Source organism: Netta rufina (assembly GCF_964035555.1).
Source record: "Netta rufina genome assembly, chromosome: 6".
In the NCBI taxonomy this organism is placed as follows: Eukaryota; Metazoa; Chordata; class Aves; order Anseriformes; family Anatidae; genus Netta; species Netta rufina.
Window position 1 is genome coordinate 16,576,076 of NC_140129.1, and position 14,701 is coordinate 16,590,776.

The 14,701-nt window shown below is 34.2% G+C and overlaps 1 protein-coding gene across 50 annotated transcripts in view; it reads left to right on the forward strand.

Moving 5' to 3' along the window:
• LOC311210842 (titin-like) overlaps positions 1 to 14,701 on the forward strand; it is a 243,002-nt gene that overhangs the window by 92,388 nt on the left and 135,913 nt on the right. For 27 of the 50 annotated variants that reach the window (XM_084289064.1, XM_084289078.1, XM_084289067.1 and 24 more), the window contains 23 exons: positions 285 to 362; positions 1,080 to 1,145; positions 1,715 to 1,798; positions 2,087 to 2,149; positions 2,401 to 2,475; positions 2,824 to 2,901; positions 3,422 to 3,499; positions 3,665 to 3,745; positions 4,179 to 4,256; positions 4,475 to 4,555; positions 4,746 to 4,829; positions 5,149 to 5,247; positions 6,702 to 6,779; positions 7,649 to 7,723; positions 7,923 to 7,997; positions 8,262 to 8,345; positions 8,643 to 8,705; positions 9,029 to 9,097; positions 9,344 to 9,421; positions 10,417 to 10,500; positions 10,781 to 10,861; positions 12,999 to 13,082; positions 13,288 to 13,605. In XM_084289064.1, coding sequence (XP_084145190.1) covers positions 285 to 362; positions 1,080 to 1,145; positions 1,715 to 1,798; positions 2,087 to 2,149; positions 2,401 to 2,475; positions 2,824 to 2,901; positions 3,422 to 3,499; positions 3,665 to 3,745; positions 4,179 to 4,256; positions 4,475 to 4,555; positions 4,746 to 4,829; positions 5,149 to 5,247; positions 6,702 to 6,779; positions 7,649 to 7,723; positions 7,923 to 7,997; positions 8,262 to 8,345; positions 8,643 to 8,705; positions 9,029 to 9,097; positions 9,344 to 9,421; positions 10,417 to 10,500; positions 10,781 to 10,861; positions 12,999 to 13,082; positions 13,288 to 13,605 — 2,034 coding nt within the window. The remainder of the gene's footprint in view (positions 1 to 284; positions 363 to 1,079; positions 1,146 to 1,714; positions 1,799 to 2,086; positions 2,150 to 2,400; positions 2,476 to 2,823; positions 2,902 to 3,421; positions 3,500 to 3,664; positions 3,746 to 4,178; positions 4,257 to 4,474; positions 4,556 to 4,745; positions 4,830 to 5,148; positions 5,248 to 6,701; positions 6,780 to 7,648; positions 7,724 to 7,922; positions 7,998 to 8,261; positions 8,346 to 8,642; positions 8,706 to 9,028; positions 9,098 to 9,343; positions 9,422 to 10,416; positions 10,501 to 10,780; positions 10,862 to 12,998; positions 13,083 to 13,287; positions 13,606 to 14,701) is intronic. The other 23 variants (XM_084289075.1, XM_084289108.1, XM_084289086.1 and 20 more) reach the window with 23 other exon arrangements.

A 14,701-nucleotide genomic window follows, 5' to 3' on the forward strand; every position in this document is an offset into this window, starting at 1 on the left:
GGTGGTGCTTTTTAGCCAGTGAAAGCTGCACTTCTGAGAAGCATCCTCCAATCACTGCATATCTCTCGGGGAAAGTGGGCCATATCACCTGTTTCACATGTACCTTTACCATTATTGTAGCAAACAAAGCAAACAATACCCTAAGTAATGTATTGGATACACAAAGTTTATCACATCTTAAGCAGAGGAGGGAGAAGGGGGAGATATCCAGTTCTACCTGTTTTATGCCTAGAAAATAATTTGCAAGATGATTTAAATGATAAATATATATTAATCACTTACAGTTGTCAAGAAACCTGTTGAAGAAAAAGTTGAGATTACCACTCAGAGGGTTGCAGAAGAAAAAGTCAAACGGGCTGAGGGTAACTACTGTTTAACTGTCATACTGTTTAGTGTCATCTTTACATGAAAGTTGCAGTTGTTGTTACTTAGGTGATCTGCATATGCTTTGTCTTCAATTAACATGGATCAGAACAATTTTTCAGCCTGAAACAGCTCTAGTAAAAGCTTCTGCTGAATTGTGTAAAAGGAAGACACAAAAAAAAAGGGGGGGGGGGGTGGAATAGAAAATGTAGATATTAACATTGAATGCTTTAAAACAGGAAGGGAGTGTAGATTTACATCAAGTGACAAAATACGTTCCACTCAGCTCAAGACGTGAAATCCCTGTCTTCCTCAGCTTTCCACCTTGACTTGTCTGCCAGGGTGTCTTGAATAAATGTTTGAAATAAAGATGCATCCTTATTCTCTTTGTAACTCACTCTTCTTGTATAGCATTTACCATTCTGCAGCTGGAGTCTGTTGAATAGAATTCAGAATATATCAGGATATGACCTTCTGTCATATATCCTGAGCTACCCACCCCCTTTAGAAGGCAGCGATAAAATCAATGAAGCAAACACATTCATTCTGTTGCTTTGCACAGTTCTGAAGAGCCTGGCTTAGGTGCTGAGCTTGATTATGTTTGTCAAGTGTTTTTTTTTTTTTTTGTATTTTCAGCATTATTCCTAAATAGCTGTAGATTTATTTTGATCTTGTTGACAAATATATGACTGATTAACCGAATTTAATGTCAACAGTAACAAAGAAAATTCCACCACCAAAACCTTCAATGATCATTGAAGAAAAAGTTATGAAAAAGGAAGGTACAGATCAACATCTTTCAACTACACTTTGTTTTCACCAGCACCCTGAGTACTCTTGCATCTCTTGTGATTTTGTATGGCTGTTTATGTACCTGAATTTTTGTACTGGTCATGCTGTGACTAGTTGCATTGTTTAAAGCATTTGTGATTGGCCTTGTGATTCATCTTTAAATAACTGGCAGGATATTGCAGCGTGACTTAGTTTTTTCTCTTCATATTCTCTGCCTGCTGACATATGCTTACATAATAATGGCCCTGTGTCCCAACACTTCTTTGAAGAAACGCCTTTGGTGTTATTCTGATACACCAGTTCTGAAAGTCTGTGCATGCATATATTTTAAATTCTGGGGTTAAAAGTGTCTGTTTCTTTACACTCTTAATGGATACTACATTTTTACTTGTTATGCTTGTTTTGCGTTCAGTATTTTAGAATGTGAATACTGACTGTCTAAATATGTCTAAGATTTAAGTACATAATACAGATAGAGATTTTGTAAAAACTCAAATGCTTTCTACCACTACTGTGGATCTAGGATATAAAATACTAAACCAAAATCCTATCTTTAAAGTACCGACACTAGAAACATGGACTGTTTCAGAAGAAAAGATGTCGGTTTCTGTCCACAGAGAAGAAGAGTACTCATATGTCACAGGTATGTACAAAACCAAAAAGCTGTACACCCCCCAATAAATAAATAAATAAATAAATAAATAAATTTAAATACAATGAAAAATAACATTAAACAAAAAAATCTACCTTGCTATACTTTCTTTAAATCTATTTTTATATGTGGCAAATTACATATTTAGACATATTGTACATTTATGTTTCAATATGCATTGCTTCTTTTTGTTTGTTGTGTTATGTAGCCTGTTTTCTTTAGATTAACAGATGTTAACATCTAAGCTATTTTACCTTGTTAAAATGCTTTTCTTTGAAGAGCCAACAGAGCGTGAGAAGACAGTTGAAGAAAGATTCTTTGAAGCTGTTTACCCAATTGAAGGTAGATAATGAGAAGTTAATGTTTAAGATTTTAAAAAACATTTTGAATTCATTTGACAATCAAAACTCACTGTCAGATTTGCACATGCTGTTAATTTTCTGGCTGCCTTTTTTTAAACATATTAATGTATGTGTTTCAGTGGACCTTGGTGTACTGGATACACATAGTATCTTCCTAAAATATTTCAGATTTACTACAGATGTTGACATTTCATATCTCCAAATTTAACGTCTTTCAAATTCCTATTGCAGCACGTAAGGAAGTCACAGAGGAGGAAGAAGAAGAAGAGGTCATTTCTGCAGAACCAGAGATCCCTCATGATGAAGGTGAACAATATCATCATCACGTGCCTAATTTTTTGGAGCTTTCATCTTATTTGGCTGTACTACTCTTTACCAAAGAACAGCATATTAGAATTCAGATCATTCCATTTCACTATGGGTCTACTCCCAAAAGTTCTATACCTACTGCATTTCTAACCTCTGCTTCTTCATGACTGCTTTAATTAATTGTTTGATTTTTTTTTTTTTTTACATGAGACTGTTGCATCTGTCTGATAAAACAACATATTTTTTGACATACTGTGTTTGCTTACCCAGCATGTTGAAGGCAGCCTACAGTGATTTACTAAATATTTTCGGTCTTCTAAATGTTCACCACTTCTCTCTTCAAAGTGCCTGAGATACCAGAGAGGCATGTCCCAGAAGAAAGAAAGCCTGTTCCTGTCCCAAAAGAAGTTTCACCAGCTAAAGGTATTTCTACTGCCCTAGACACAAACAAACAAAAGAAAAAAAAAGTTATTTTCTTTCATTATATGTTTTTTAAGTTGTCTTGAATGTATTTATGAATTTGATGTTTATGTAGTTTTGTCTCTGCACTATCTCTTTTCTCTTTTTTTTGCTTTGTTCTATAACGTTATTTACAGTGCTTAGGTGTCTCAGCTTTGGCTCTTTCCTTTCCTAACAATTTTGTGCTTGTTTGTATTTAGATTGTGTGGCTTTTGCAGATAAGTGTAGAGTGTTTTTCCTTCAATACAGTGCCATGAAAGATGATAGTACATTAATATTAATATTGATATTTTATACTGTATTTTATTGTCTCTCCTAAGTAAAGACAATACATGCTGCATGTCCAAAAGGTTGTACGATGTATTGTGCTGTGGTGCTCAGCTGCTTGTCCAGATATTATGCTTTATAAAGCAATTTTGTCACTGAAATCTGGATAAGTGTTACAAAAACTAAAGTTCTCTCACTTTGACAATGCTTTCTAAAGTGCCTGAGGTACCGAAGAAACACGTTCCAGAAAAGAAAGTTGCTGTTACTAGAAAGGAAGTGTCTCCCCCAGCAAAAGGTACAGCATCTTTTGAAAGTGGACTTTTACCAGTCCTGTACTATTGTTCTAACTTCTAAACATGTGTATGTAGACTTTGTGTGCTATGTTATATGTCTGTTCTTACCGAAGACAAACTCAAAAACATTGGAAAGAATACTGAAACACATTTTAATATCTTTAAAGTGCCTGAAGTGCCTAAAATACCTGTTCCTGAAGAAAAAGTACATGTTCCTGCTCCTAGAGAAGAACTTCCACCTGCGAAAGGTATACTTGGTGATGGACTATACTTAAATATCTGTTTCTGTTGTTGTTTTTGTCACTGTTCTTAACCTACCTGTGTCAGAAAAGTACATATATATGTATATATATTTAAACTATAATTGTTTGTACATATATAACACTTTTTAAGGTCAGGTAACGTACTTGAACAGCTCTTTCTTCAGTTAATAAATCTGTTTCAAAACACTTTCCAGTGAATAGTTTAATATTTTTTTTCAAATATTTGTTGATCATCTTATATCTTTCCATGTTAAGTGTATTATTTATGTGTTCTGTGGTGTTTCTTGGTATCCTTCTAAACAAATGCCTTTCTATAAGGCATCTTTCAAAAGTAGAATCTTTCAAAAACAGTAGATCTTTCAAAAAGTATATCTTCCAAAAACAGAATTCAGTTGTCTTACATTTTATCTTTTTTAAGTGCCAGAGGTGCCCAAGAGAGCTCCCCCAGAGAAAAAAATTGCTGTTCCAAAAAGAGAAGAAGCTCCACCACCTAAAGGTATACCTAAATAGAATATCGCTCTTTTCTTGTTATCTTAAACATCTTGATTATGTGGGTAAATTTTCATTTTGATTGTTAAGTAAATCTGGTTTTGGTTGTACTTCAGTTATATTAGCTATGTACCTTTTGTGTCAGTTTTGTCAGTCCTTTAGATGTAGTCTTAAAACACCTGTAATTTGAGTTATTTAATATTATTTTAATTAATATACCTGAAGTGCCAGAAGTACCCAAGAAAACAGCTCCAGAAGAAAAACTACCATATGCTCCCAAAGTAGAAAAGGCTCCACCTGCAAAAGGTACAATATTGTTTATTGTAGTCTTCAGAACTTCAATATTTCCTTCAATTTGCTCAGCTGTTGTGTTTTATAAACAGAATATGTCCATGTGCAATCTTCTTTTTCAATAATACATTTCTGTTATGTTTCCTTTGCCAGTTTTGCACTTTCTAAATCCTAAAACTGAACGCTTTTTTTTTTTTTTTTTAAGTGCCTGCAGTTCCTAAAAAACCTGTCCCTAAAGAAAAAGTACTTCCTGCTGTTCCTAAGAAAGTTGAAGCTCCTCAAGCTAAAGGTACGCTTTCCAGTAGAATGAAAGAATATGCCATTTCTCAACTTCTGTGTGGTGTATGTTCTGTGTTGTTTTCAGTCATTGATTTCTGCTTGCTCTGTGAATTGTGCTGTACTGATTTTGTGACAATTCATCAATGGATTATTTTGTATGTGTTTTTCAGTACTTACAAAAATATTATTTGTAAATGTTGAATCTCTGTTATATGTTATTTGCTCAACGCCCTGAAACAATTCTTTGGAAACTTAGATTTAGCATCTTGCAACATTGCTTCCACACTGGGATTAGAAATTCATCCATTTAATGTTATTGTCTTTCAAAGTGCCTGAAGTGCAGAAGAAAGCAACTTTTGAAGAAAGAATATTCACAACAGAAGAAAGAATATCTGTAGCCATTCCAGAGGAAATTCCACCACCTGAAGGTATTCTATAAACAAACACTAGTGAGAAACTTGTACTAGAAGTCTGTTGTTCTAAAACCAAGATCAAAAAAAAAAAAAAAAAAAAAAAAAAAAAAGGATTTGTTATTTACCTTGAATAAGTTTTCTAGTGGAATACTTTATGGACTTGCAGGCAGTTAAGATCCTCTGAGTGCCACTTACCATTTCAGTCCTGAATGCCAGGATCCCACCCCACTGACATGAATGGAAACTCTACCACCAAACACAGTGATCTTAGGATCAAGTTCTCATGAAATCACAGTAAGATGTATGTGTAGGTGTATAGTGTTGAGGTTAGACTCCACTACTTAGGAATGTAACTACGAATTTCTTATAATCCCTACAATGTTCTCTGGAGCCCTGCAGATAGGTAGCAGTACTATGTTCTCTTCAGCTTTAGCTTCTCACTAGCTCTTTTAGGTCAGATTCTCATATGCAAGGGAGGTTGAGATCACTTATTTTAAGTTGGCATAATTCCAACAAAGATCTGTTTCGAGATATCCAATATCAACATTGTGACTGTTTTCCTATCCCGTTAATGACTTGCCAGTCAATACAATTTACATATTCTCTTGAAAAATAAAAATAATTTTTAAAAAGAGTTATGGAAGTTTAGTGGAGGACTTAGTGTTAAGTCAGAGGTTGGACTAGGTGATCTTGGAGGTCTCTTTCAACCTAGATGATTATCTGATTCTGTGAAGTTATCCCTGTCAAATATGAACATGCAAGTACATATATTCATATGGATAGATATATTGTTAATTTCTGTTCCCTGCTTGTCAACCTTTTACCCTCAAACAAGTTGATGTTTTCCCCCATGCAGTCATATTTGTAGATACACGTATGCCAGGTTTTCCTTTCACTACTTGACCTATCCTTATGATCTTGGTTTTGTCCCTCTTATTTTTATGTAGCAGGATCAATGAAAAACATCTAATTCTTTTGCCCTTGTCTCCCCACATCAGTTGTTGTGATTGAGAGGTTTGGGGAGTTAAGGCATTCTGATGTACTGACCATTGACCAGTGAAAGATATTTGAGACAGATAACACCACACAATAGGGTACATGGGGCATGCATGCATAACAGACATCATTTAGTGCAAGTCATACTTATGTGTGTGCATGGCAGTTTCATAGAATGAATCATAGAATGGCCTAGGTTGAAACGGAACTTAAAGATCATCTAATTTCAACCCACCTGCTCTGGTCAGGGTTGCCAGCTACTAGAGCAGGCTGCCCAGAGCCGCATCAAGCCTGGCCTTGAATGAAGGTGAGCTTCTGTATAGTATGCATAGTTTCTGTATAGTTTCTGAAACTTCTGCAAGTTTCTGTATAGTATGCATATCTGCCAGTGTCATGCAGAACTTTTCTTGATCTTCTTGCCCATCCGCTGATACATCCAAGAAAAACCCTAAAACTAAGTATTTTCTTTAAAGAACCAACAGTTGAAGAATGGGCTGAAGAAGAAATGGAGGAAGTATCTATTTCCATTCACAGAGAGGAGATCTCTGAAGGTATGACCACAATTCAAGAATACTAGGCAGAAGCAAACAGAGATTTTTATTTTTTATCAAAAATATCATAGATTCTAATTTAGTCTAATTAGAAGGAAAATTTACTACTGAATAAATACGCCTTAAGTTTCATATCTTACAAACTTTAACACTATGAATGTCTACAATTTCTTTGACTTGCTTCTGAAAACTGTGGTTAATCCTGTTTTAATATGGTGAAAATAATAAGTTATCTCTTGGGTGTTGAGAATTATCAGCCCTTCACTATTTTTTACAAGAAAAATCTCTATTGAAAATTACTTTTTCACCTTGTTTCTCAAATGAAGTAAAGTCTCTTCAGAATATCATGATGTACTGTTTCCTCAGGCTGTTTCATGGCAAAATGACTAAATTGTTTCCGCGTGTAAATTTATTGGTGGTAACATACACTGATTGCCTCAATTACCTTTACAGGTGACACCATAGAAAGTATTTACAAAGGATAGCTTTAGCCAAAAAAATTTCTCAATATCTGGGAGAGAGAGTTTCTCAAAATAGACAAATTCTAATATTAGTGAACTAGTGAGCAGAGGAATGGAAAGTGCTGATCTGGCATTTTAAATGCTGAACATTTTCAAATTCCACAGAAATACAAGATAGGAGCTCAGTCTCAGTTCTGTTTAAATTGCTTGGACTTGTTTTATTGGCTTCAGAGGAAGCAGGAGGGTTTGAATCTAGTTTTTGTAACCTAGTAATTCCAGGGGTGTCTTTTAGTAATGCACACTGCTTATTCTTGTCTTATCAAGTATTTTATTACTTACAAAGGCTATAAAGACAGTAATAAATGTCAAATACTGAAATTCAAGTATCTTTATTTTACTATTTTCAAGTGACCGAAGAAGAGTCTTACTACATAGAGGAGAAGGTAACTCTTCCTAAAAGAGAGGAGGTCCCACCCACTAAAGGTACACATTAATTTCATTTATGAAATATTGATTGTTTCAGTGTTCCTTGTTTCATCAGTCTGAGTGTTGTCACTACACGTTTCTCTAGTTGTTTTTTTTTGTGTGTGTGTGTGTATTGTTTTTAATATATTAAGGAAAGCATGCATGTTAAAGTGGTACTTTTCCTCTTTGTAAAACTATGTATTGTAATCTCTTAAAGTGACTGAGAAGCCTAGGAGAGTGGTCCCTGAACCAAAAATTCCAGCTGCCCCTCAGGAAGCTCCAGCAGTTAAAGGTATAAAACAGTTCCTCATCTGGGTCATGTATTCTTGTTTCTTCCAAGGGGGTATTGTTTGCCTTACTGTCTTTCTATGTTGACATGTGCAATGTCTGCTTTCAGTGATGAATGGTTGTCTCAAATTCCATCTTGTACTATGAAAAGTTTGTGATAACTCAGTAAAATTTTACTAGTTTAAAAAAAGAAAAAGGTAATAGACAATTACAAATAAAGCAGTTTAATATTATTTCTCAACTTTCCATCTTACTTATTTTTCTGAAGTACCTGAAGTTCATAAGAAAGCAGCTCCTAAAGAGAAAGTACTGATCCCTGTTCCTAAGAAGGTGGAGGCTCCACCAGCAAGAGGTATATCAGTGGTTTGCTCCTGTTGAAAAAAATATATATAATAATAATGACTTTACTGCTGCATTCTTTCTTTGACATATATCATGATATATATCTATAAATAGATATATCATACCAATTTTCGTCAACATCAATATCAAATTTCTTCAACATTAAACATGTACTTATGTCTGTTTGTTTACAATGTGGACTGTGTTCTCTGTCTTGCTAATGGAATTTATAAGCTATTTCATCTTTAATGTTATGCCTTTTGGTGAGATCAATCCAATTTTCTAAAGTTGCACAATCTTTTTTAAGAACCTCCAGAAGAACAAGTGTCCATTTTCGAGAGAGATTTTGAAGTAACTCCCTCAACCAAAGGTAAACAAAGAATGACGTCATGGAGTATTTTTGGTCAGTCTTGTAGTACTTGTATTTAGGCATTTTACATAGATAAATTTGGTTTTATTAGTATCTGAAATCTGTCTGCATCTTCCCATTCTTTTGGTTATTTACTCTGCTTTGTTTGCACTGTGCCTTTAAAGTACGCTCTTTTTCAGTGTCTTATTTTTGTTATTGAAGTTTCTTTAGCATTTTCTTTTACAAAAAAAAAAAAAAAAAAGGCAGATGAAGTAGAAAAATCAAATATATCTGCATTTAAAATACTACAATTAAATATTCTTATTCTTTTTAAATGACTGAAGTGCACAGGAAAATTATCACAGAAGAAAAAGTTGCAGTTGCTAAAAAAGATGAGGCTCCACCCAAAAGAGGTATATAATTTTTCAGAGCTACACAAGAGAAGTCTTGTTTCGGAATACTGATTTATATTTGTAATGTCTGATTGTAACAAAACAAGTTGTTTCAATGTTTGCTATTGTTTCTTTATTTGACTTAAAGAATTGTCACGTCTCTGCTTTTGTGTTTTGTCATCTGATCATGTTAGCAAACTGTGATTAATTCAAAATCTTTTAAAATAAACATTTGTTTAATAAATAAATAAATAAATTTAATGCCAGCAGTGCCCAAGAAGACTCTGCCAGAAGAGAAAGTTCGTGTTCCAGTTTCACAGAAAGTGGCAGTTCCACCAGCTAAAGGTATATAAGTTCTTTTGAATGTAGAGAAGGCTTCTAAATATCAGATGTATGCATGCATCATATTCATCATCTGCCTGGTAATACAAGGCTCTCCCCAGGCTCTCCCAACTTGATTTTAAATTAAACACAGTTTTGTCATTTCCCTCGCAAAAAAAAATGCAGAAGGTAATGGAGAACAGTCACACACCTGCATTCCTTGCATTTTCTAAGCTACTAGTAACTTAATTGATTACACTATCTGCTTAAGAGCTTTGGAAAGCTGAATGAAGACATTTACTCAGCGAAGACAATTTATTCAATAAATATCAACACATCTAGGAAAAAACAATCAATGTTTTATAACATAGTCAATATTCAAAGTGGAGGGTTTCAGACTTAGAAATACGTCTTCTGCTTCTGTGATTTTCTTGTATTTGAAAAGCTATTTTGTAATGTATACTTTATATGTGGTCTTTTGTGATTAAGTAATGTTTCTGAAGAGCCTGGAGACATCTCACCTTCATCTCCATCTTTGTATCTTCATGTTGTGTCAATTTGTTGTGTTTGCTTTATGATGTGATTTGCATTTCCATTCTGTCTCTGTATTTCTTATTCTAATATTTTATGTATTATTTTAGTATCTTATACTATTAACGCTTGATGATATTTTTGCTGTTACTAAACTTGCAAGGTCTTTCAAAGCATCAAATTTACCTAGGGAATTTTTTCTTGGAAAAAAAAAAAAAAAAAAAAACTAATTCTATACAAAATACTTAATGCATATATAGCTACTATGCATTAGAATTTCAGCTGATCATTTTCTCTGTGAATTAAATGTCTTTATCTTTGTATGTTCAGTGTAATTGTTGTGTTTATTGTAAGAGAAGTATCCTTGATATGTAAACATGCACTATTTCCCCATAATTGTTTGCCCTTAATTCTTTTATATGAACTTTGTATGGAAGCGTGTTACTCCTTTTAGAATTTAGTATTCTTACAACTACTCTTTCTTAAAGTGCCAGAAGAGCCAAAGAAAATTATCAGAGAAGAAAGAGTATCCATTGCAGTTCCAAAAAGAAAAGTGTCACCACCACCAGAAGGTATTCCTGCCCATGGATTAATCTATGAACTGACTTCCCTAAAGCTCAGAGCTTTAAACCTGCCACTGGCATGTTACTTAGAGTTCTACTGCCTCAGCATCGTCCCAAATGAACCTTAACAGTGCCTTTGAAAAACACTAGATTTTCCCCAATTACCCTGGGTGTGGGAGGTGTCATGAAATAATAATTAGTTTTCTAAGAAACACTTAATGGGATATTTATTATTGTACACAATATTGCACCAGAGAAAAAATGTTAAAGTTGGACTCTGTCTTTGAAGTACCAACAGAAGAAGAACGCTGGGCTATGTCAGAGGAAGTATCCATTTCTCTTCACACAGAAGAGGAGATTTCATACACAGGTATGAACAGACTAAAAAGATTCTGTGTCCAAATTTACAAATTTTCAACTACTTAGCAAAATATCCCCCCCACCCCCCAAAAAAAAGAAAAAATAATAAAATAAAAAAAAAACAGCCAATCATAAATTTTTGTCCTATGCAAATCACCAGTAACTGGTTTATCCCAAAGGTGTGTCTTGTAGAGTACTAAAGGTACCCAAGGGATTCCAGAATAGCATTCCATTCTCAGAAAAGTCTGAAATTTTCCCTCTTGGCTTATTGCTTTTGTCATAGTTGAAGACCAACCCTTTCACTAGCCCATCCTTTGCAAATCTTGACACCTCTCAGACCTTTGAGGAAAAACAGGGCAGCCTTTTTCTTATTTAAATTAACATGCTTTCCTCTTCTGAAAAGAAAGTGTGTGTTTTCCTCTTCTGTGACAGCAATTTCCAACCTAAATCTGAAAGTCAAAGCAGCAGCCTTTACCTTTGCTCTGTTTCCCAGCTGGCTAAGACACTTAGCACAATCCCATGTATTGGACATACCAGTTCAATGGCTTTGAAGAAAGTTTCTTAATTCATTATCCTATTACTTTGGGTAACAGTCTATTGATTTATGGAAAAAGAGTCACAAGATTCCTCATATTTACTACTTTCAGTCCTGTTGTTGTTGGTAAACATTATCAATCACTCTGAACATATCGGTATGAATTGTCACACCAATGTGAAGTTAAATAATTTATTTAGTCTCTCTATTGGAGATTTATGAGGGTAAAGGCAGATCATGATTATTATAAGGATAAAAGGGGAACTTTGACTGTCTATAAGGCAGGAATAATATTCTAGTTGCTCTTGGAATAGAAGGATCAAAGCAAAAGGACATCAGATTCAACAGTTCTCCCATAGGATGCCAAAGAGAGGTGGTGTAGCAGGGTCAAAACAATCAAAAAAATACTTGAGTTTCCTGACAAGGATACTGATGCACAATGCAGGTTTTGTAATCAAATCAACTGAAGTTACCAGGTCCAATCAGTTTTAGTTTAAGATTTCAAATGCACAAGTACCTGACCTTTACAATTATACATCAAGAGGGATTTTGCAAGAAAATCTTTAAGGTGGTGGTCACTGTTCACATTGCCTTAAAACTAACACCCACAGCAAACATCAAAAGTCGTGGTAGCCGTTCACCCTCACTGTAGCCTACCATGAAAAAAGCCTGCATAAATTCTCAAATCTATCACTGACAAAATGGATTCCATCTCTAAATATCAAAATATCTCAGGTCTGTTAAGAAAAGGCCAAAGTTATTCTCTTAGCAAGCCCAGCTGTCTCCCAGACATTAAAATGCTAGAGTCATTTTTTTTGTTCAGTTTCCTTTGATATTGGTCACAAAATCCCATGAGACCTGCCTCAGAAGACAAAACCTATGCACTGCTGCTCTAAAAAAAAGAGAATATGCTGCTTGAATATAGTGTGCATTCTTTCCTGAATAAATCTTACAAACTAAACATATTTATATCAATCTTTTGGAAATTTTTCTGCCATTATAGGCAATGGTTGCTTGTCATGCCTGAATAAAGAATCATTGTATAAAGCAATTGACAGAAGACAAACAATGCCTTCCCCATTGAACAATGAATTCTTTTGCCTTTAATTAGGTCAGAACTCTTATCCATTGTCATCCACTCACACAGCATTTTTTTCTATATGCTCCTTTTTCTTCATTTGGAGTTTCCTTTGTAAATTTTTTATTGGCAGTGATTGAGACCTTGCTCTATTGCTGAGGTAGTATAAGATGTCACTGTTGTGGATAATGGCAGCCACAGAGGACATACATGCAATTTAGTGATTTTGTAGCTGTTTGAATTTGGATTTTGAGTTCTGCACATCAGGAACCTTAAATCCACTGCTGGCAGCAGAGGATGAAGCAGGAATCATCTCTGATACTTACGTTGGAACCTTGAAATGTTTGTTGTTGTTGTATTGAATAGCAGTCTAATTGATTCCATAATTACAAGTCCAGTGTCAATATATGTGGTTGTCTTCTATGTATCAGCCATGTATTTGTAAGATATTTTTAATGTGTTTGACAATAATATTTTTGCTCTTAAACACCACTTTTTCAAGTTATTAAATATAAATGTACTGTATTTTTTAAGTGCCTGATGTACCAGAGAGGGCTATCATTGAAGAAAGAGTACCAATTTCTCCTCCTAAAAAAATGCCAAGAGCACCAGCCAAAGGTATACTGGATAGAGTACTGAAATATGATTTAAATGTGTTTTTTTTGTGTCTTATATGTTCCATGTACAGAGAATAATACTGATTTGTTTTCTAAGGAATGTTTGTCCTTTAGTGTAATTCTTACTTGACAATGCTTGTGATCCTTAGCGTCAGTAAGATCTACATGCTAAATTTTAAGATTCTTTTCATTGATGTCTTTTTAAGTGCCTGAAGCACGCAAGACAGTTGTCCGAAAAGAAAAAGTGTATGTTGAAGTTCCTCAGGATGAAGAGGAAGAAGTTCCACAATATGAAGAAGTAACCAGATATGAGAAGGAAGTAATCCATTACAAGGAGGAAGTTCACCATTATGAAGAAGTTAGTCCCTATGAAGAAGTTCCTCAGTATGAAGTTTCTCAATATGAAGGGGAAGTCACCCATTACGAAGAAGAAGCTGCTTTTTATGAAGAGGAAGTTCCTCCATATGAAGAGGAGGAGGTGGAAGCTCCCCAGTATGAACAGGAGGCTCCCCCACCAGTTAGAGGTATACTTTAATTTTAGAACTGTGTGAAGAAAAAACAGCATCTGTTCCTTCAGTTAATGTATCCAAGTTTTGTTTCATATGTTCCAGTTTGTTTACATCTTATTTTTTCCAAGGCATTTTATGAATAGAATATACTGTAGAAAACAAGCTGGGCTGCTATATGCCTACTCTTCACTTCTACATATTTAAATGTTCTATGTCATAAATGTTAATTCCTCTTTACATAAATTCTGTATAACCCACTAAGAAAAATTAATTTAAATTTATCTTTTCCTTGTCTGAGATCAAATTTTACTATCAGCCTCTGAAATGTTTAGAATTGTGTATAAGAACTTTGTGCCATGAACAAAATTATTTGTATTGAGAAAATACGTGGGGTATTTGAAAATAAGTGATTTTGGAACACTAGTCTTTTTTACTTCCTCTCAGAAATGTTTGAGAAAATCTATAGTTGTTAGTATATTTATTTTTGAAAGGGAACACTATATTGTCATGGAACACAATAAAAGTTCTATTAAATCTAGTTTAAATCTCTTACATTTAGATGTTTTCCTTAAGGTTAATGTATACAGTGATGGTGTTAATTTTCACTACTTAGAGAGGACAGCTAGCTTTGGTCTAGGTCTTGCTAATAAAGTTTTGCTTCATAAAGAGATAGGCTAACTATATCTATTTTTCCAAAATTATATAATCATCTAAGAGTACATAAAAGAGTATATTTTCCAGTCCTAATTCAAATCACATAGTGCTTCTTCTCCAAAGGGAAGTTCAGGATTTCTTTTGACTAACTAATGAATTTCAAAACTATTTTTAACATTGTTTGTACTAGAATTTTGATACATTGATTAGCACATTTTCCTAGTAAAGAAAAGGCCATGCTGCACACAGCAAAATTGAAGTTTATCCCAAACAGGAAGTATTAGGATTGGCTGAAGTTTTCTTGACTTTATTCTAGCAGTTAAGTTTAATTCGTACGTGCATCAATCTCTCTCCAGTATGCTCAGATCAAATGATTACTCTCCTATCATCATAAAACTTGTATGGATATTTGGCCATTTTGGAAGACAAAAACTGTTAAGATAAAGTTTAATTGAAA